Raw genomic sequence first — 22,756 nt, 5'->3', positions numbered from 1 at the left:
AAATTACTCTATGATTCTAGCCAATTACCAAATATATAGTGAGTGCTACTTTTCTAGGAACTGGCCATTCAGCAGTGGATAAAAGAGGCAAATATTTCTTCCCCCTTGACGATTACAATTCCACTGAAAGAAGACAGATAATAAGCCAAACAAATTAGTCAATTACCTAGCACATTAGAAGGTAGGAAATGCTAAGGAGACAATTTAAAGAAGGCATGAATATAGAGAGAGCCAGAGATGAGCAAGAATTGCGATTTTAAATAGGCTTCAATAAAAAAAAAAAAAAAGGAATTTTCATTCAAATCGTGAAATGAATTCTGGGCGGGAGCCATGTGAACTTTTACAGAAGAGCATCATAAGCCAAGGAAAAGAGGGTACAAAAGCCTCAATGCAGGGACATGCCATCATGTTTTAGGACCGAGGAGGAGACCACCAAAAATTAGTGAGGGGATGGTAACAGGAGATACAGTCTTCTTTGCCCCTGTAAGGCTTTTAGTTTTACTCTGAGTAATATTAGAAGCCAGTGGAGGGTTTTAAGCTGAGAGGTGACATTTACAAACAGTTTAACACAGCCTTATGGGGGTCAATCTGGTGGCTGTGTTAGTTGTACAGAATAAGTAGAGGTGGAAGATCAAGGGAGAAACAGAAATACTAGTTAGAAGTCTACAGTAATCTTAGTGGAGGAGGATGATGGCTTTGACCCAGGTGGTAGTGGTGAAGGGGGATAAAATAGCCCAGATTTCAGATATGGCTTTAAGGTAACTCTTTTTTTTTTCTCTAATAAATAAAAAGAGTGTGAGAAAAAAATGAAGTAGAGGGGACTGTGAGATTTGAAGTACTAACAAATAGAAAGCTAGTGTTCTTAACTGAGATAAAATAAAAAAGAGTAGGTTTAGAGAGGAGAATAATTGGAAGTTTGTTTTGGAACATGTTATGATTAAATTGCCTGACAGATCTGCAAGTTGAGATGAGTAGCAGCTGAATCAGAGTGGCAAGTTAAATAACAAACCCAGTTGGCTATCTTACTGTGGAATCAATAATATGTAGATGTTATTTAACCAGTGGATGGGGTCAATAAGAGAAGAATGCAGATAGAGAGAGGCTATCTTCATTATGAAGGGAGGCTTTTAGGGGAGGAAATGAGGAAAATAAAAAAGGTAATACTTGCCAAAACTGGTTTGGCTCAGTGGATAGAGCATCGGCCTGCGGACTGAAAGGTCCCGGGTTCGATTCCGGTCAAGGGCATGTACCTTGGTTGTGGGTGCATCCCCAGTGGGGGATGTGCAGGAGGCAGCTGATCAATGTTTCTCTCTCATCTTTCTCTCTCATTGATGTTTCTGACTCTCTATCTCTCTCCCTTCCTCTCTGTAAAAAGTCAATAAAATACATATTTTTTAAAAAAAGGTAATACTAAACACATTTTTTGTAAAGGAAAAAAAATTTGTAAAGAAAAGGAGGCTGACAAACTGAGAGTGTAGACCGTTGGTTCTCAACAGGGAGCAATTTCTCCCAGGGACATTTGGCAATATCTAGAAATAACTTTGATGCTCACAACTGAGGCTGGGAGTGGTGGGAGGCTGGGATAGACGAGGACCTAGTGCCCCCTTTCTACCAGCGGAGGCATGGAGACTATAAGAGGGGCAGAACTCCTTCCTAGCTTGTCCACAGAAATGGCACCATGCATGAATTTACAAGAGGCAGATTTTAGAATTAGTCCAGGAAGAACTTTCAAATAACTAGTGCTCTTCAAAAGCAAATAGACTGTGTTTTTGGAAGAGAGGGCTCTATTAATGGAAGTGTTCAAACAAAAATGGGTAACAAAAACAGATCCAGAGACAGAGAAGCATTGATCAGACCATCAAACCTCAGAGGAAAGGTAGGGGAGGGTGGGGGTAAGGGGAAGAGATCAACCAAAGGACTTGTATGCATGCATATAAGCTTAACCAATGGACACAGACACCAGGGGGCTGAGGGCATGAGTGGGGGGCGGGGGATGGAGGGGAGCAATGGGGGGGATAAGGACACATATGTAATACTTTAATCAATAAAGAAAAAAAATTTTAAAAAATGGGTGACATATTTCATTATTTTTATTATTTTTTAAATATATTTTTATTGATTTTAGAGAAGGAGTGAGAGGGAGAGAGAGATAAAACATCAATGATGAGACAGAATCATTGATCAGCTGCCTCCTGCAAGCCCTACACTGGGGATCAGGCCCGCAACCTGGGCATGTACCCTGACTAAGAATGGAACTTTGACCTCCTGGTTCATAGGTCGACGCTCAACCACTGAGCCACACCAGCTGGGTGAGAAGTGGGAGAGAAGGAGGGAGGGAGAGATGGAAGGAGGAAAGGACAAAGGAAGGAAAAAAAAGTTCTCTCTCTTTTGAAACATTTTGAGGGAAGTGGCCTCAAATGAAGGTAACAACAAGGAAAAACACGCGGCCAGGAAAGCAGAAGCCTGTAAAACCAAAGGCAAAGAACCCAATTGGAGTAGAACAGCTGAGTGTTTCAAGAGGAGTCACAGAAGGTACTCCTGGAGAGGCAGGTTGCTAGGCTTGAATGGGGACTATTTTTATTTGTGTTTATCTAAAAAATAAGATATAAGACTGACGGATATTTTAACACATGGGACTGACCCTGGAACTCTGGCCTACAACTGAAGATATCTGGGGTCAATATGGAAAATTAATGTTTAAAAAGAACCAAATTCCCTGTCGTTTCTCCTAAAATCTGTCCTAAATCTCTCCTGTCTGCATGCAGCTAGCATCCAAGGGCACTTCCTAGGTGTCTGTGATGTCATTTCCTTTTGTAGCTGTTAGTTCCCTGCAGTGTCTATGCTTTATTCAACCCAGGCTTTCTGATAACAGATGTGATTTCCAGCTGTGTCTACATACCAACCGCAGCGGGTTCATTAATAACAATTATTAAGTACTTTGTGTTACAAATTGAGCTTGTAGCAACAGAGAAAACATCCTGTCACTTGTTTTATGGCCTCTTGTCAGAGCTAACTATAAATCCCCATTATCTCAACATTATCAGCACTACAACATGGGACTAAGCATGAGTCATGAATAAAACTTTCAAACAGCTCCATCATTCTGGAAAGAACAGAGCATAAATGAACACTTGACTGTGTCATGTTATATGTGAACTTAAATAATAGCTCAGGCCTTCCTGTCAGCTAATTATGCAAATTATTATTTTTAAGACTTCCATTTGCAGTTGCATGGCTGGTTCATTCATTTAGACACGCAATTAGAATTCAATAAGCTCCCAGCCCTTGCGCTGCCCTCGCGTAACCCAAGAGTTCCTACGAATGATGTATGAAGACCAGTGAGAATGAAGAGAGAAAAGTTTCAACTGAGAGAACGTCTCCTGGGATTATAGGGAGTGTGGGGGGAGAGGGAGGGGGGCATCACATTTTCTCTGAATACTATATTTTACTGGAGAAATTGTTAAATTGGGGAAGATTAATAGAGGAGGAACCACAAACTGTATTCATTATTGCTTCCTGGGTGGAAGCCCATATGGATTTTGAGTCAATTGTAAATATATTTATTTAGTTATAGCTCTGTGTTGGGTCCAAGCTGTCTTAAATGATGAAGACAGGACAGGAAGATAAACTGAACACGTACATTTAATTTGTAAGAGAAAAATGGCCAATAAGCACATGAAAATTGGCAAAGCTTACAAAGATATGCAAATTTAAACCACTAGACATTATTTTTCGTGTTTTAAACGTTAATTCTAGTATTGGGGAGGAGGCAGTGAAATTGGAAATCTGATCATCTGCTAAAAGGTGTATGAAGGGATCCAAACCTTTGGCAATATCAACCAAGAGTTCTAAAAGTGCCCATTACTTTTTTTTCAGTTGAGGTATACACTGCGTGTCCAGATTATTATGACCACCTAACGTTTGTAGGCAAATTAGCTATAATTTCCCACTGAAGTTGCTAGAGGGCCTGACCATTATAAATAGGGAAGGAGGTTGTTTACCACGACAATATAAGTGATTTTTTTCCTGAAGATATGGGTAAACAACATGATTTAACAGCCTTTGTACGTGGAATACACACACACACACACATACACTGAATGGCCAGATTATTATGACCACCCCATAAGTACTTCGTTGGGCCACCTTTTGCCTTCAATACTGCGGCAATTCTTTTTGGCATTGACTCCAGGAGATGTTGAAAGGTGATGCGAGGAATCTGACACCATGCCTGATGAATAGCACTGTCCAGTTCTGTGAGATTTGATGGTTGTGGAATCAGCTGCCTGATGGCTCTTTTAACTTCGTCCCACAAATGCTCAATTGGATTGAGATCTGGTGATTGTGGGGGCCACCTAAGCAAGGTAAAGTCTCCCTCATGTTCTTGAATCCACTCCTGCACAATACAAGCACCGTGGCATGGCGCATTGTCTTGTTGGAAGAAGCCATCTCCACTGGGATACGCCATCAACATGATAGGATGAATTTGATCAGCAACGATACTTAGGTATGTTGTGCTACTCAGACATGGTTCCACAAAAATTAAAGGGACCAAATCATGCCAGGAACACATGCCCCAAACCATAACACTGCCCCCACCAGCTTGAAGTGTTGTACTCATGCATGTGGGGTGCATGCTTTCATGCTGTTTTCGCCAAATTCTCACTCTGCCATCTGCATGATGCAACTGGAAACGTGATTCATCGGACCACATGACTTTTTTCCAGTGCTCGATTGTCCAATCCTTGTGTTCCTGTGCGAATTGGAGACGTTTTTTCTTGGTAACTGCAGACAGCAAAGCTGTTCAAACAGGCCTTCAGGTTCCATATCCCATACGATGCAGTGTACGGCTAATTTGCCTACAAACGTCAGGTGGTCATAAAAATCTGGCCACTCAGTGTATAAAAAACCAGCTACGGTAACAACCAGAGACCAGCACACCAGGCCCCTGGCCCAGGCTGGCCCCACCCCCCAGGGGGTGGTTAGGGGCGCCCCTAGGCAACAAGAGAGAGTGCGAGTTTGATGGGGGAAGGTCGAAGAAACAAGGGGGAAGGCCTTAAGGGTCTGCGGGGTTGGGGTGGTCGCCCAGAGTAGGTGTGGAGTGTGCTGGGGAAGGAAGAGGAAAATCTAATTAGAAAACGGCTCAGCACAGTACCTTTCTCATTGCGAACCAGGAGGCGCCAGCCGGGGACTGAACGGGCGGTTGTCTCATGAGTCCGCTTGGGACCCACATGTTCATGGCAGCGGCTGTGCTCCCGAAACGTCACTGATTCCAAATAGTGAACAGCTATCAGCGCCAAACAGAAAAACCCTCTCCAGCTAGAGGTCCTGGACTTGCAACGCGACTGAAGGAAACACCGCTTAAGGAGAAGCTAGAAGAACCGGAAGTGTGCGACCAGAGGATTGTGGGATTGTGGAGGAGCCTGGGCGACCAGAGGATTGTGGGATTGTGGAGGAGCCTGGGCGCCTACTGCTGGAACGTGAGCCTGTTATTGCGCATGTGCATAGTCAGCCCTCCAGTCCTCCGTCTCGCAGTATTTGGACATGACTCCTGGCGGGAAATTATTTGTTTGTTGCCTTGGTTTGAAGCTGGGACAAGAGCCGCGAGTACGACCAGCTCCACGAGGAGCACACACGCACCTCCCAGGAGCTGCAGATGAAGCGCACCGCAATGGAAGCCTTCAATGAAACCATCGAGATCTTTGAAGAGCAGGACCACACTCAAGAGAAGTGCAGCCAGGAGTACCTGGAGCGCTTGGCGTGAGGGCAATGAAAACGAGATGCGGAGGATCCCGCTGAACTCAGAACGGCGCAAGTCCTGCATCGCCAGGACCCACGAGAGCCGCACGAAGCTGGAACAGGAGCTGCCGACACAGGCCTCGGACCACCAGGAGATCGATCAGCGCATGAGCAGCCTGAAGCCAGACCTCATGCAGCTGCGCAAGATCCGAGAGCAGTGCCCCGTATGGCTCAGCCAGAAAGGCGCCCGGCAGAAGAAAATCAACGGGTGGTTGGGAATCAAAAATGAGACTGAAGACCAGTATGCACTGATGGAGGATGCGGATGACCTCCCCCACCATGAGGAACGAACCTGGTATGCGGGCAAGATCAACCGCACGCAGGCGAGGAAATGCTAAACAGTAAGTGGGATGGTACCTTCCTCATCCGTGAGAGCAGCCAGCGGGGCTGCGATGCCTGCTCTGTGGTGGTAGATGGCGATACCAAGCACTGTGTCATCTACTGCATGGCCACTGGCTTGGGTTTTGCAGAGCCCTACCACCTGTACGGGTCTCTGAAGGAGCTGGTGCTGCATGACCAGCACCCCTCCCTCCTGCAACACAACGATGCACTTACCGTTACACTGGCACATCCAGTGCAAGCCCCGGGTTCCCAGCCCACTGATTCATACGGAGCAGGACTCCATCTTTCTGTCTGTCTCTCTTCTTTGTGAATCTTTCTCTGTCTCAATCTCTCTCTTGCTTTCTCTGAGTCTCTCTCTTCCTGTCACTCTGTCCCCATCTCTGTCCTCTCTGTCTCTCTTAGTCTCTATACCTCTAAGTCCCTGTTAGAGGAGCATACATCCTCCACCTCATGCCCCCTTTCCCCACTTCCCTCCCCTGGCTCTGGCTGCCCCCACCAGTTCCTACAGTTCCCCCAAGATCCTCCTGCCTGTACCTGCCATGTTTACAAAGGTCCCTGGCGTGCTCAGCACCAGCCTGGTGCCCTGGCGTTGAAGCCATAGACTTGGGGTCAGGGCAGGAAGAAGGCAGGAAGGAACTTTGCTGGGCCACTTCCAAGAACCTCGGCTGTGACATTTGGGTCCAGCAGTTAGGGGGATCAGGCTGGCAAGCAGAGTGGTTAGGAGCCAGTGGTCCCGGATTGCGAGAGGAATGTCCGACTGCCGGTTTAGGCCTGATCTGCGGGATCAGACCTAAACTGGCAGTCGGACATCGCCCAAAAGGTCCCGGATTGTGAGAGGATGCAGGCCGGGCTGAGGGACACACACCCCCCTGCCTTCCCGCCCCCCCCCCCCCCCCCCGCATGAATTCCGTGCACCGGGCCTCTAGTTTAACATAAAAGTGTTCACAGAGCACTTTAAATAGGTTATAAATGCTATGAATAGTATAATTTCAAATATGCTATTTTTACACACACACATATCATGCACCTATTCACCAGGCTAAAAGAAATACCCTAAAATATTAAAAAATTTAATGATGAACTATGAATATTTTTATCTTAATAATTTTCTATATTTTATAACATTTCTTTCAGTGGGAGAGACAGTTTCTAACAAATCTGGCTCGTAAAGATTTCAAGTCACATTTTTTCCAGACCTTTCCTAACCCATATTCAGTGGACCTGTCTAACCTTGTCTTTCACAGAGTCCAGCATAACACTGGTCAAATCCTTTTGTTCACAGCTCCCAATCATGCCCTGCTTTCCCACTCAGCCTTTGCTCGCGTCACCTTTCACAACTATGCCCAAGGAAACGACAGTAGCCGAACAATATTAATAATAATACATTAATGAATTCAGCCTCTGCCTAGAATCATGTAGAAACAAAAATACTCCAACGGTCCAAAGTAATCAACCCCAAAAAGTCTTTAATTTAATTAATCCCTCACAGCCACACTGCTAAGAGCCCATTGTGCCTCCTCCGTATTGCCCTCACAGCCCAATAACGTAGCTTACTTCATCATGCCCACAGCTATTCTCACCTCCCTTTAGCCTTGTCCTCTCCCTTTTCTATATCACATGTTTGTCGCTAACCAGTCCTCTATGAGAGAGTGAGCCTCAGTTTTCACATCTGTAAAGAAGGTAGAATAATAAACCCTGCCCTACCAATATTCTAAGATGTGAAGTTTAAATATTTTAAAGCTGTAAGGCCATGTACGTGCTGTGACTGTTGTACCCCTTTTTCTCATTCATGCAGCAGGTATTATTAATGTGTAATTAGTGCTCTGCCCACACTATTTTATCCACAACTACGAAATTATACTAGACTAGAGGCCCAATGCACGAGATTCATGGACTGGGGTAGGGGGATGTCAGGGGAGGTCCCTCAGCCCAGCCTATGCCCTCTCGCAGACCAGGACCCCTTGGGGGATGTCCACCTGCCGGCGTAGGCCTGCTCCCCCTGGAGAGCAGGCCTAAGCTGGCAGTCAGATATCCCTCTTGCAGTCCAGGGCTCTACTAATCCAGGACCCCTTGCTCCTTACCATCTGCCTGCAGTGGAGGCAGGAGAGGCTCCCACCACCACTGCTGCACTCACCAGCCATGAGCCTGGCTTCTGGCTGAGCGGTGCTCCCCCTGTGGGAATGCACTGACCACCAGGGGGCAGCTCCTGCATTGAGCATCTGCCCCCTGTTGGTCAGTGCATGTCATAGCAACCAGTTGTTCCACCATTCAGTCGATTTGCATATTATGCTTTTATTATATAGGGTTATTCTCTCTGTGTGCCATTCTGAACCAAGTTCATCATTAATTCTATTTTATTTCCAAAATACATCCGAAACCATTCACAGCTCCTTGTGTCCATCATCAACAACCTAACCTGAATACCCATAATCTCTCCCCTGGACTACTGAAGCGACAGTTGTCTTCCCATTCACTTTGCCCCGTCCACCTCATTACCAATATAAAAAGCCAAATATTTTCTTTAAAAGGTTGATGAAAAGTAATCAACTTCAAGTGTCAGAATGCACAATGGTTTCTTTAACGGACATGCTGGGTGCAGTACTTTGGGAAACACACAGATAATGAAGCTCCTATGTAATGGTATAAAAGTACACGAGAAAAACCACACCCCCTGAAAGGGATGGTTACTTGCCAGAGAGCTCTGCCTGTCTGTGCAGTTGGTGGGGAGAGAGAACTCCACCGAAAGCTTCTCTGGTATACACGACTGCATTTTCCTCCTCAGGTGTGCGAGGTGCTGGGGATACCTAAGTAATTCATTGACTACATTGAAATTGACAAAGTACTTATTCAACTGTACAAAAATATTTGAACACATTTAAATTGGTTTTTCCCAGAGATGACTGCACCAGTGAAGTTTGTAAAAACAAATACACACTCTATATGAGCTAAGTATCTTAACAGCTTCTATTATACTTAGAGAGAAGTCTTCAATCCTTACCATTAACCTACAAGCCTATGCATGACATGGCCCCTTCCTATCTCTCTAGCCAATCTCTCCATGGCTTCTTATACTTATACTGAATTTTTATTTCTTTACGATGTCAGCTCTTGCCCACATTTGTGTAGTGTCATCCTCTCTGTCTGCCCTACTCTTCACCTGAATAATTTCCACAGGGGTTCAACTATAGTGAAGCATGTATGTCAAACTGATGTTAAGGTTTGACAGGAATATATTTGCATATGTAGCTGAGGAGCCTCCTGAGACAATACTTCTGTTAGAGTAGGAAGCATCCAGCTACCAAAATGAGCTCAACCCATCAGCACTATTCATTGCAATAAAAAGTGATTCTGAGGATGGTATGGGTCTATTTCTAGCATTTCTTTCACTCAGTCCATGAACTGTGATTTAAAGATTGTTGTATAAAATCAGTAATTGTTTTTTCCTCTTTCGGGAACCTGGTTCACTACATAAAGAAAAATGAGTTGGATCCTACTGAGTTAGATACTGTTAGACACATTGTCAATATCCATTTCCCCCTTCTTTGCTGATTGAAATTTGGTTTTATTTGGGGTGTCACGGTGTCTGGTTGAATGGTTGCTTCTGCATCCTCCTTGAAAGCTCACAGTGTTCACGTGATGGACACATTTATGGCTAATGACACACATGCAGGACACTCCTGGGGAGAATGGGACTTTGTTGGGAAAAGGAATGAATGCACCTGACAGGATCTTTTCCCCTTTCTCATATCTTGCTCCTTGGGATGTGGACATGAAGCCTGGATCTCCAGCAGCCATCTGCTAAAACAAGAAATGACAAGCATTAAGCAAAGAGCTTCACAGAGATGCTGGCCTGACACCAGCCAGCGACTGAACAACTCTATCAGACACTTATTTCCAATTGCACATGACCCTCCCCCATTTATTTATAAGAGAACCAAAGTTGTCCATTTCCAAATAAGCAGCAGTTATAGAAAAGGCAGCGTCCATCTTTCCATGGTTGTTCACCCTGGCAGATAAAGTCCTGAACACGAGAATCAAGACACAGTACTGGCAGCCAGATGTCACCTTTCTGTGTCCAGTCCCAAGTGTCATGGGTCTCGAGAGGCATTTGTGGCAGAGACTGGGGCTTTCTGACCCTGGATTGCAGCTCTCGCATTATGCCCTTGAGCTCAATAATTTCAACTCTTGATTCTATTCTTGCAGTAATTCCAATTATTTTGAAGCCCCCCCCCCTTTCCCATAATAAGTCCCTTTCTGTTTAAGATGCCCAAAGTGGTTTCTGTTCTGTGCACTGAGCCCTGACAGCAGCCATGAATAGAGAATGCACTGGTATTTGACTTTCTGCTTTGCCCCGATAGACACATCAAATCCCATACCAAGATAGAGTCAAACCTTTCTCATCTGGAACTCACTGTCATTATGAGCCAAGATAGCAGTGGAGTGGGGAGCCAGGTGGTACCCAACCTAGGCAGCGAGAGCTGCCATGGACTCAGCTTTTCACTAAAAGCAGCTCTGGGAAAAGATGTTCTTCTCTTGATTAAGTCAGATCACCCTGGAAACTATTCACTCTGCCCTCATCACCATACCACACATGCTTTCTCAGACCACTAATCTTCAGGTGTCCTTCTTGGCCATATCTCTGATCCTCTCAGGGTCAGCGCTCAACTCTCCCTACTGAGCACCCTACCCTATACTTGACCTTAGCTGAACCCACAGATCTACCTCTTAGGTGTACATAAATCCTTGTGCATTCACTGCTTCTATAATACCCAGGTCTGCACATCCTAGTCTTCATCCTGCCCACCTTCATGTTGAGACAGTAATACTTCCTATTACTATTTTTAACTTAGGAAGAAAAAAATCACCAGAAATTTGTAATAAGTAACAAAACAGTGATGTTTTCGGCAGGACAGTGGCCGCCTCTCGGCCGAATGATTTTTGGCCTACAAGGCAGCTTAATCATCGCCTTAATGATGTCCCCCCACTGTTTAATGTAGTGCTGCTCTCGTCTCCCGAGCCAGGCGCAGTGTGGACACCTAGACACCCGCTAGGGCTTCTACCTGTTTGCGTTGTCAAGCTCAGCTCTTGAAAGGCTGTTAATTTCTTCAGAGGTAATTTGACTGCGATTAAGTTAAGCTGCCACCAGGTGAACATTGCAGCCCTAGTTAAGCCGCTGTAATCTCAGTAGCCAGATTCCCTATAGGCATGAGAAAATGAAGAGAGAATGTAATTTGATTTCCACTTGATTGTGTTTAGAAAAACAAACAAAAAAATAGCAGTTCAGCATACTGCTTAAACAAAATTAAAATGGAATACTCCAAAGGAATCTTATTCATGTATTTAACCAAAATTTACTGAGTACCTACTACATACAAACGATTTCCCTAGAATCTGAGATGGGGCAGAGAACAGGACAAACCAAGGACCTGGCTTCATAGAGCTACATCCTGAGGGTAAAACAAGCAACAAACTAATATAAATATGTTTACCCTATATAACATCATATATTATATGTATTATAATAATTATATGTTATGATGTAGTATATAATGATATATAGCATGATATAATGTATTATATCCCCAAGCACACCAGCCTATAAAATTACCATAATAATAACCTACATTTTACTGACTCTTCTTGCCCCCCCCCCCCCCCCAATTTGGCCATGAAATACCTCATTCCTCTGTAAAGGAATGTCCTCAACCCCGAAGTATTTCTGGACTTTTTTATGAAATATCCCAGATGTGCTTATAGATAAGTCTACTCAGTAATTTTCATCAGCTACCATGTGATTCACACCAGCAACAATTAATATTTATTCCGAATACCCATTCCCCACCAGGTACCATTGTCTCTGCCACACACAATTGCTTTATCTTTTATTTATTGATCAAACATTTATTAAACCTACTTTGCTTCAGCAGGGGATAAAACTATGCCTCTGTCCTCATAGAGCTTATAATATAGCAGTGAAAAAAGACAGGAAATAGAAATACAGCTGTGAATAAGTGCAGAATACCATAACTCATCTAAAAGGGGCAAGTTAGAAAAGAACAGATGGTCATAGGACAAGCTTCTGAACAAAGGTGTATGTGGGCTGAGACTTAAAGGATAATAGGTGTTAATTAGGTGAACAACATGTGGAACAGTTATTTCTTCAGAGGGAACAGCATACTGTATGATGCTGAGATGCCCTGTACATCTATCAATACCCCAGAATAGTCAAAACAGAAACACTGGTCCAAGAAGAAGTAACAGGAACCGGATATAAGCTCCCATTTAAAACAACTAAAAATCAAGGCATATATATAAGATAATAGCCCTGAAGACAGTAGACATTAGGTACCAAGGGACAGTGATAAGTGATGAGAAATAAAGTCAGCCCCATTATTGCCCAGTCTGCTGCCTAGAGAGATTCAGAAGGGGGAACTCCCGCAGAGCCCAGCACCATCCTTGAATGAAGGAGATGAAGGTGGGAGCCCATAGAGGTAAAGGCAGTTAGAGTTTCGTAAGGCAGAGTGCCTATAAGGTGAGAGTTGTACAGAAGGAAAAGTCCAGAGTTCGGCAAAGAATTCCTCTACAGTATTCAACTAAGTGCTGTGGACACATGCATGGGAGGAAGCTATGAAAGATCAGAAAAGAGGCAAACAAAAGCATTATAAAGCCAGAGGGAGGGGGTTAGGGAGAGAAGAGGTCCTAATATGAGGTGACAGGAGAAGATTTGACTTTGGGTGGTGGGCACATGGTGCTATATACAGATTTTATCATTTAGAAATCCATGCAGGAAACCTATATGTTCATGTTGACCAATGTCACCCCAATAACATTTAATTTTAAAAAAAGGATTATAAGGAACAGACACAAAGCTCCCATAGGGCTTGAAACAATGCCTGTGCTCACTAGCCATAAGGGACAGCTTCCTAATTAACAGTCCATTGAAAAGAGTACTCAGAAGGGTTTTGCTGGCATAATGGTGGGGGAAAAAAAATCAGCTTCCAATTAAATGCTTTTCTAGTCCTGCATATCAGAAATTAAACGTGAGACTGGAGGAGGTCAAATTGCTAACAAGTAACTTAAATACACCCCAGAACAAAACTCAAGAATATTGACAAAAGTACAAAAGCATCAAACACCACGAAAAGTCATAATGTCTGAAATCTAGCAAAAAATTACTAGGCCCATGGCTCAGTTGGATGGAACGTCATGCCATACACCAAAAAGGTTGCCAGTTCAATTCTCAGTCAGGGCACATACCTAGGTTTTGGGTTCCTTCCCTGGTCAGGGGACATATGGGAGGGAACCGATAGATGTTTCTCTCTCATGTCATGTGCGAGGATCTCAAAACCTTTATTTATGAAACTTTAAAATTAACTCACTACTAATGGCTAAGCAGAACATGAAACTGCAAGCTTATCCATGCCTGGGTGTCACAGGTATCCTATATCAGTGGTTCTCAACCTTCTGGCCCTTTAAATACAGTTCCTCATGTTGTGACCCAACCATAAAATGATTTTCGTTGCTACTTCATAACTGTAATGTTGCTACTGTTATGAATCGTAATTTAAATATCTGATATGCAGGATGGTCTTAGGCGACCCCTGTGAAAGGGTCGTTCAACCGCCAAAGGGGTCTCGACCCACAGGTTGAGAACCGCTGTCCTATATAATAAAAGGCTAATATGTAAATCGATTGAATGGTGGAATGACTGGTTGCTATGATGCACAGCTGACCACCAGGCATATGCTCAATGCAGGGCTGCCCCCTGGTGGTCAGTGTGCTCCCACAAGGGGAGCGCTGCTCAGCCAGAAGCTGGGCTCACGGCTGGGGTAAGCGTAGTGGAGGTGGCAGGAGCCTCTCTCACCTCCGCGGCAGTCGGACATTCCCCGAGGGCTCCTGGACGGCTCCTGGACTGTGAGAGGGCGCAGGCTGTGCTGAGGGACCCCCCCCCCCCCACGTGCATGAATTTCATGCACTGGGCCTCTAGTTGTCAAATAAGTAGCCTTGACACTTTCTAGTACCATAAGGACCACAGTCCCAAGAGTCTAAACTCTGAATCATGCACTCACAAAAATTCCTTGACAATGTGGATATTGAAAACCTAATAGAATTTTTCTGCGAGACTCCTAGAGCCAAGTTCAAATAATTTACCACCATCAAATACACAAGGATCTCAGTGAGGCTCTCTACATCCAGCAACAAACTTTAAATTTGAACCACTGGTCATGGCTTCATAGAATGCCACACTCTTTGCATCTCCCCTTGCAGTGATTTCTGTTGGCAAGGAGGAGAGAGGCATCCAATACTGAGGAAATGTCAAGGAGAAATCCATAATTTTCATATGAACAGTTTTCAGGGCTCTGGCAAATCTGTTCTCCAGATCCCATGAGACCGTCCCACGATCAATCATTTCTCTATGGAGATGCCCAGCTCCTGGTGGGCTGGTTCAAACTAGCAGGTGCTCCAGCTCAACCCATCAGAATGCTGAGTTCTCAGGCCACCTCCACCACCTACCAGCTCCATTCCTCCTGAGAACTCCATGCTCATGCGATTATAACCAGTTGCCTGATTGGGTTTTATTCTGGTTATAAATTAACATTTTAATTGGTTTTATTTCCAGTCGAATGTGGAGGATGGGGCAAGGGATGGATTCCAATGGGATTTCAGGATAGCATTTTATTTTACTCTCTCACAGCATCTTAGAAGAGTTACAGTAAAAATAAGATGCTGATGCCCCCTCTCTCCCCAGATCCTGCCTGTGTCTCCGTCTAGTAAACTTTCCATTTCAGTGGGGGAATGAAGCTATTTTTCAGTACCAATGTCAAGAATGAATGCAATTCGAATTCCCCAGCCATTTATTTCAACAATTCTCTATTCCACAGCTGAAATAACTTAACATAAGAAATAGCTGTTCACTCAGTGTAAAACTTGCAAACCTGGTTCCACAAGGCATAGTTCTAAAAAAATAATAATAATGAATCTGGAAGGGCTGCTGGGTAAGACGTTCCATCCATCTCGGTGCAATGGTAATGCCCACATCCACCGGAGCATTTCCCTCCACTGTCCTAGGCTCCCAGAAACATCCCACCGGGCCAATCTCTTCACTTCCCTCTTCATTACCATCATTATAATTGCTGCCATTTCCTCATAAACATTCACGATTCATCATCTTTCCTCTTTAAACTTGATGTGTTGATGACACCCAAACGGCCCTGAATGTGAAACCCTCAATGACTGAGACATCAAGAAAAATGAGAAAGAATGATAAAATTTTTCATTTCACCCCTGACAAGTCCCTGGTGCAGACAGCTACAGAACACACACCTGAGCCGCAGGAACATGGCTTTGTGCGGATGATGGAGTGGCAAGGAGGCTCCCGGGAATCCTGTTGATAGCCTTGTGTGTTCCACGTCTGTCATGTTTGGAAGGATTTCTCCTTCTTCACCAAAGTTCTCCCGGCCTCCTCCACCCTAATAAGGGAGAGTTTGAAAATGTAGAGGCCCAAGAGCCTTAAAAATGTTGTCCAGTGAAAAAACGAATTTTTAGCTTCTCATTAAAAATAAGAGCCTGAGGTAGAGGGTGGGGGCAGGCTAGATGAAGTCCATGGGGGGGGAAAGGGGGACTTATACACTTTCAACGATAAAGATTTTTTTTTAAAAGAAAACATGCAGAAAAGGAAAAAAATAAAAATAATAATAAAAATAAGAGCAAACATTTATATATTATACAGCACTTACTATGTACCAGATTCGAAGGTATTTTACACGTATTAACTTGCTTAGCTCTCATTTTAATCCTATGTAGTGAATATTACCAATATCTCCATATTAGAAAACTGAGGTTTGGCGCCCTAACCAAAGGCTCAGAGTTTTCAGCTGGTGGCACTGAAACTGGACCTTAGGTAAGACCCTGTGCTCTTAGGCTGCACTCTAAGCCTCCTCTCTCAAAACCGCCAGACAGTAGGATATTATTCAGTGCTAAAAATACATGAGTTATCAAGCCACAACAAGGTCTGGAGGAAACTTAACTATAAAACTAGATGAGCAAAGCCAATCTGAAAAGGCTACATACTGTGTGATTTCAATGACGTGACACTCTGGAAATGGCAACACTGTGAGGGACAATAAGAAGACCAGTGGTTGCCAGTGGGGATGTGGAGGTCACTGAAACTCTTCTATATAATACTTTTTCGGCCTTGAAAACTACACAGTTCTATCCAATTAAAAAATGCACCTGGCATAGCATTGGGTGTATCTAGTCTCTGGCCTACAAGGTGAGATAGCTAAGTTTATCTCCCCCATTATTCAAGCAGGCTAGAAAGCAAAGTTACTTTTTCAGAATAAGAGGCCGTCCAAAGAATAGCAGAGAATTCAAAACAGTAGTTTTACAGAATAGGGGTTTTCCTTCACACTTTAATGGTGGCTGCATGTCAGTGCACATTTATCAAAACCATTAAAAACGAACACAAAGAGTGAGCCCTAGTGTTCAACTACGGACTTTCAGTGATAATACTGTATCCATGTAGGTTAATCAACTACAACACATGTACAGGATGTTGGTAGTAGGGAAGGCTGTCCATGTGGGGGTGCAGAGAGCATAAGGGAACTCTCAGTACTTTCTGCTCAATTTTTCTGTGAACCTAAAACTACTCTAAAATATTAAGTCTAGCCCTAGCTGGTTTGGCTCAGTGGATAGAGCATCAGCCTGTGGACTGAAGGGTCCCGGGTTCGATTCCAGTCAAGGGCACATGCCGGGATTGAGGGCTCAAAATCCAGTAGGGGGTGTACAGGAGGCAGCTGATCAATGATTCTCTCTCATTATTGATGTCTCTCTCTCTCTCTCTCTCTCTCTCTCTCTCTCCCTCTCCCTTTCTCTCTGAAATCAATCAATCAATCAATCAATAAAATATCAAGTTTACTTTCTGCAGAACAGACTCTGCAGAAAACAGAGATGCTTCTGCTGAAGACCTGACTCCTGAATGATTACATTATGACCAGGGGTGAAGCAGCAAAGGGTCACAATACACCATAGAAATGTTTTCAACAATCTACCATGTTACTAAACAGTTACTGAGGCACTGAACTAAGCTCTAAGGGTCTAAACTTAATGCAACCCTGACCCTGGCCCTGAGGAGCTCACAGTGTAGTGGGAGAGGCAGATCTGCAAACAAACAATTGTACGAAGTAGCAGTGCCTCAATGCAGTAAATGTAAATTGCTCTGGGAGCCCAGGGAGAGAGGAAAATTAGCCTGGAGGAGACTTCTGGCTAATACTCAGTGAAACAGAGCTCAGTGAACCATTATTCACTGGTACCTTTACAGGCCTGTGCATTAAGTGACAACTCGGCCGGGCATTGTACCAGAAAACAGGAAAACAATAGTGAGCCAGATGACAAAGCTCCAATTAGTGAGGAAGATTACCGTTTAAAAGCCCCTATTTTAATTACTGAAGGACATGATTTTTAAGCTGAACTAGGAAATCCTTTCCAACAAGAGCAATTCATAAGAAAAAAAATATTTTATGTTCAAATCACAGACTACTAACATCAAGGAGAACGATAACGGTGTTCTGTGACTTACAACGGTTCTCAAATCTAGTCACACATTAGCACCACACGGCAACCTTTGAATGAACATCAATACCCACATTTTAAGCAGACCACTGAAATAAGAATATCTGGCAATTGGAAGTAGGTATAGGTGGTTTTTAAATCTCCCCCAAGTGATTCTGGTGAATGGTGAGGGTTGAAAATGCCTACTGACCTAATCTTGTCTTTTTATTGATTACGAACCGGTATCACAAGGTTGAAGTCAAGATTACAGAGCTAGTCAGTATCACAAAATCCATGATCCACCATACAACTTAAGAACTACAACATTACCAATAGCTTGTATGTATCTACACAGCCCTCCAAGTCCCGTTCCCCCAAACCATATCACTACCGTGAATTGTATGATTGCCTTTTTTAGTTAGTTTATGCCATAGGTAGGTACTGTTTACCTATATAACACAATGATGTAGCTTGGTCTTGATCTCCATAAAGAGGGTATTTACCACATGTAGTCTTAGGACCTAGATAATCAAAGTTTAATCTTTGTACAGAAGCAGAAGCATCACCCAAAATCTTGTTGGAAATGCACATTCTGGATTTGCTAAATGAGGATCTTCATTTTAGCAAGATACCCACGTGTTCAGGTTTCATAAGCACTGTTCTGAAGGCTTGGTTTGTCACTTAGACTTATCTAAGTTGTTATACATGTAGGTGTGGTTCTGTGAATGAACACTTAGGATGTTTCCAGGGATTTTTTTTATATTATGAAAAATACGTCAATGTATTTTTGAGCAATCTTATATGTCTCTTAGTGCACAGGTGAATACATATCTAAAAGTGGGATTGATGGAAAATAAACTACAGAAAAGTTCAATTTCACAATACCAAATTATTTTCCAAAGTATTTTGAATTTCACATACCCACCAAAGTGTGTAAGAGTAATTCTCTTGATTTAGATTTTTCTGATTTACTAATAAGTTTAAAAATAATTTTAAATGCTTTCTCACCATATTTTCTTTTCTGTAGAATGCCTATTTATTTATTTTACCAGTTTGTTCATCAAGTTAGTTGGGTGTTTCCTTATTGTTTGTAGTTTTAAAAAAATATTTAGAGATATAAATGTTTTCAATCACAATGTATTGCAAATAACTTCTGCTCATATATAGCTCTCTACTCTCTTCATCATGACTTATGATATACAGAAATCCTAAGTTCTACTGTAATAAATTCATCAATCCTTCTACCTTGATGAGTGGGTTTTGTCTATTTTAAGAAATATTTCTCTTCCCTGAGGTCTGAAATATATTCACCCACATTTTCTTCGAACAGTTTTAAAGTTTTGCTTTTATACTTAAGTCCCTGCTCCATCTGGAATTGATTCTTGTGCTTTTTGTACAGTAGATATCTGATGTTATTTTCTTGCTGTGGAAAATCAATGATCCCATAACCATTATTGAATAGTCCCTTCATCCCTCTAGTTGATCTGAAAGCTTCTTGGGCCATATGTATTCATCAGTCTCTTTCAGGATTCTGTCTTCTTTCATTGGACAATTTGTCTATCCTGGCACCAATAGCACAGACTCTTAATCACCACAAATTTATAGTAATACTTGATATCTGGAAGGGCAAGTCCTTTCACCCTATTCTTCTTCTCTTTTAGTATTGTGGCTATCTTTGACCCTTTTAATTTCAATATAAATTATAGAATCAATCTGTCATGCTCCACTCAAAACACTGTTGGAAATTTTATTGGAATTGCATTACAAATCCATTTGAGGAGAATGGATACCTTTGAAGTATTGAAGATTTCTTCCCATGAGTTGATCTGTACATGTTTATGGAGTTTGTGCAAATATGTGCTGTTGGATTTTAAAATATATTTTATGTATATGTGAATGGTATTAAGGCATAAATCATTTGTTTCCTTAGCACTACGTGGTAATTCCAGGGCTTAAAATGAGAACATTTTCTCATAGTGCTGTCGTGGCGTCTCCCGAACACCAGGGGGCGCCGAGCAGCGCCGCGCCTCCGGGGGCGCGGCCGCTCTCCCAGCATGCCTTGCTCCCGCTCACAGCGACCCGGAAGCGGTCGCCGGTGGCCGCGGGCCGGCCTCCCAGGAGGGCATCTGGGCTGCGGAGCCCAGTCGCCCGCCCGGGCCGCCCCAGCTCGGCGGAGAGCCTCTGCGCAGCGCGTCTGCGGAGCCGGCGGAGGCGACATCCTTGCGCCCAGTGCACCCGGGCTCGGGCTCGGTCTGGGCGCGCCGCCCGCGGGGTGAGATCCGCCCAGCCCCGGCGTCTGTGAGTTCGGGGAGGGAGCTCCGCGGCCCCGCCCCGCCTCCCGAGGCGGCGAGGAGCCCGACGCCGCAGCATGAGCCCGGCGGAGGTCCCCCGGAGAGCGGCGTGGCCGCCGGAAGCGCCCAGTGCGAGGACCAGAGGCAGAGCCGCCATCGCTTGGCAGTGCCTGTAGGACGTCGAGGCCCAGGCCCGCGGCCCCATCGCTCCCCAGGTTCCCCCGCATCCGGGACACAGTTATGCCCCATCCCTGACTGCGAGGCGAAACAGAAAGAGAGCAGCCGTCCTTCCCACCATGAAGGCAGAAACAGCGCCCTCGGTCCCAGGGCCCCCAGCCCTGCCCAGCTGTGGCCTCGGGGACCTGCTGAGCAGCCGGAAGCTGCTGGTGGCGGGGGTCGTGCTGGGCTCGCTCCTGGTCACCCACTTCCTGGTCAGCGTGTGGCTGCTCTGCCTCGTGTTTGCGCTGCTGCTGGTGCTGGGAGGGTGGCAGGGCTCCAGCGCCCTGGTGGGGGCCTCCGGGCGGCTGCACCTGGAGCGCTTCTTCCCAATGGCCGCCTGCTCTCCAGACCCCGAGGCCGAGAGGCAGCTGGAGCAGGAGATCAACCGCACCATCCAGATGATTATCCGGGACTTCGTGTCATCCTGGTACCGCTCAGTGAGCCAGGAGCCAGCCTTCGAGGAAGAAATGGAGGCGGCCATGAGAGGCTTGGCCCGGGAGCTGCGGAAAAGGATGGGCACGGTGGACAGCCCTGCTCTTGCCCAGAGGGTCCTGACGCTCTGCGGTTGTCACCTGCAGAGCTATATGCGGGCGAAGGAGGCGACGGCAGCAGCAGGGAAGCAGAGCGGTGGGGTGGAGCCCTCCCAACTCTGGGAGGCTTACAGCAGGGCCGCCACCCCACATCCCGCGGTCCAAAGCACCGGCGCTGAGGTTGCCTACACACGTCGCATTGTGAGTTCGTTGCTTCAAGGACTAGTGCCAAAGCCCCACTTGGAGACTCGGACAGGACGCCATGTGGTGGTGGAGCTCATTACTTGCAACGTGATCTTGCCACTGATCAGCAAGCTGTCAGACCCCGACTGGATCCACCTTATACTTGTGAGCATCTTTTCCAAGGCCAGAAGTACTCCCAGAGGAGTGGTGAAGTCACACTGCCCAGCCAGTGCCACGGGGCCGGAGCAGCCCTCGGTACCCACATCTCTGCCGCTGGTTGTTGAGGTACGGAGTATGCCGGAGGCGAGAGCCCCCTCTCCAGCTGCAGCCCAGGGGCTCCTCAACTGTGAGGAGCCAGAGGGACAGTTACGCTCTTCCCCAGAAGTGGAAGAAGGCCATGAAGCTGTAGAGGGAGATTTGGGTGGAGCGCCAGAGGAAAGAAAAGTAGGAAACAGCTCCTCTCATTTCCTACAGCCAGATATCCGAGGCCCTCTGTTCTTATGTGAAGACACGGAGCTGGAATCTCCATTGTCTGAACTCGGCAAAGAAACCATCATGCTCATGACCCCAGGCAACTACCTGTCTGACAGGCTCCAGGATGCCCTGTGTGCCCTCGGGGGTTCCCAGTCTCTGCAGCCTAAGGATGATGAGGGTCCTGAAGGAATTGAAGGAGCCGAGGCTGAGGAGGGTCCAGGAACAGAAAAAGAGACAGGTCTGGTCTCCACATTGAATTCCTGCCCAGAGATCCAGATTGACACGGCAGACAAGGAGGCAGAGCAAGATGTCACCTCTCTTACAACTTTGCTGGCAAGTCCGGAAAGGACCTGCCCACCACGACCCTCATGCTTGGAGAAAGACCTTACCAATGGGGTGAGCTCCCTCGATCCTGGTCTGCCACCGGTTCTGCTGTCCTCCTCTCCAGCTGGTCCTCTCAGCTCAGCAACCTTCAGCTTTGAGCCCCTGAGCAGCCCAGATGGCCCAGTTGTCATCCAGAACCTGCGTATCACTGGCACCATTACTGCCCGAGAGCACAGTGGCACGGGATCCCACCCGTACACGCTCTACACGGTGAAGGTAACAGGACTGGAAATGCGGTCACCCGCTCTAGGCTTGGAATGGGTTTGGAAAGCCGTCAGTGAAGCTAAGACTCTAAAGGAGAGAGGCTACTTTGTTTGCTATGAGTCTGAAGTTCATCAGTAAAACAGAATAGGTTTCTATGCAATACCCACAAACAATCCTAGAATTTCAGGGTGTTAGGAGACTGAGGGTCATATTTTTGAGTGGTTCCCAAAGTATAGAGCCTTGTCCAGAAATTCTCTTTCCATACTTTTTCCCTGCTAATTTATTTTTTAAATAATTATAAACTTTTAAAAAAACTTGATTTGAGAGAGAGAAACATCCATGTGAGAGAGAAACATTGATCAGTCGCCTCCCCTGCACACCCTAACCGGGATTTGAACCCGCTACCTTTTGGTGCATGGGATGATGCTCCAACCAACAGAGCCACACTGGCCAGGGTGATTTATTTCTTTTTTAAAATACTAGTATCTTCTTGTTTTGGAAGGAAGATCATTTACCTCTATATTCCTCAGAAGACAGTAAAATCCTCATTTGCAGAAATGATATAAAGGGAGTTTATGTATCAGATGGCTGGTTCAATTAGAGCAACAGTTCCCTAAAACAGATTTTAGGATAGGCTTCCTCCAAGTCTCCTGAGAGCTGTATTTTTTTTAAAAATCCTAGGACCCCACTTTGGAAATTCTTATTCAGAATTTGTGAGAGGCTGTCAGAATATATATATATTTAAAAAGCAGCCCAAGTGATTTTGAGGTGTAGCCAGGT

At 45.0% G+C, this 22,756-nt stretch overlaps 1 protein-coding gene and 1 pseudogene across 2 annotated transcripts in view; both read left to right on the top strand.

The window, feature by feature from the left end:
- The first annotated feature begins 690 nt into the window (after window positions 1-690).
- On the top strand, window positions 691-7,731 carry LOC138998109 (phosphatidylinositol 3-kinase regulatory subunit beta pseudogene; annotated as a pseudogene).
- A 12,076-nt stretch (window positions 7,732-19,807) lies between these two features.
- Window positions 19,808-22,756, top strand: part of SNX19 (sorting nexin 19) — a 32,792-nt gene continuing 29,843 nt past the window's right edge. Inside the window, exon 1 of one of the 2 annotated variants that reach the window (XM_070399185.1) lies at window positions 19,808-21,988. In XM_070399185.1, coding sequence (XP_070255286.1) covers window positions 20,279-21,988 — 1,710 coding nt within the window. In that variant the 5' untranslated portion in view covers window positions 19,808-20,278. The remainder of the gene's footprint in view (window positions 21,989-22,756) is intronic. The other variant, XM_070399184.1, reaches the window with a different exon arrangement.

This window comes from Myotis yumanensis, unplaced genomic scaffold (genome assembly GCF_028538775.1).
Source record: "Myotis yumanensis isolate MYYU_CA2020_CCGP unplaced genomic scaffold, mMyoYum1.0.hap1 SCAF_19, whole genome shotgun sequence".
Taxonomy (NCBI): domain Eukaryota; kingdom Metazoa; phylum Chordata; class Mammalia; order Chiroptera; family Vespertilionidae; genus Myotis; species Myotis yumanensis.
This window is presented reverse-complemented; position numbering and strand designations above follow the sequence as displayed.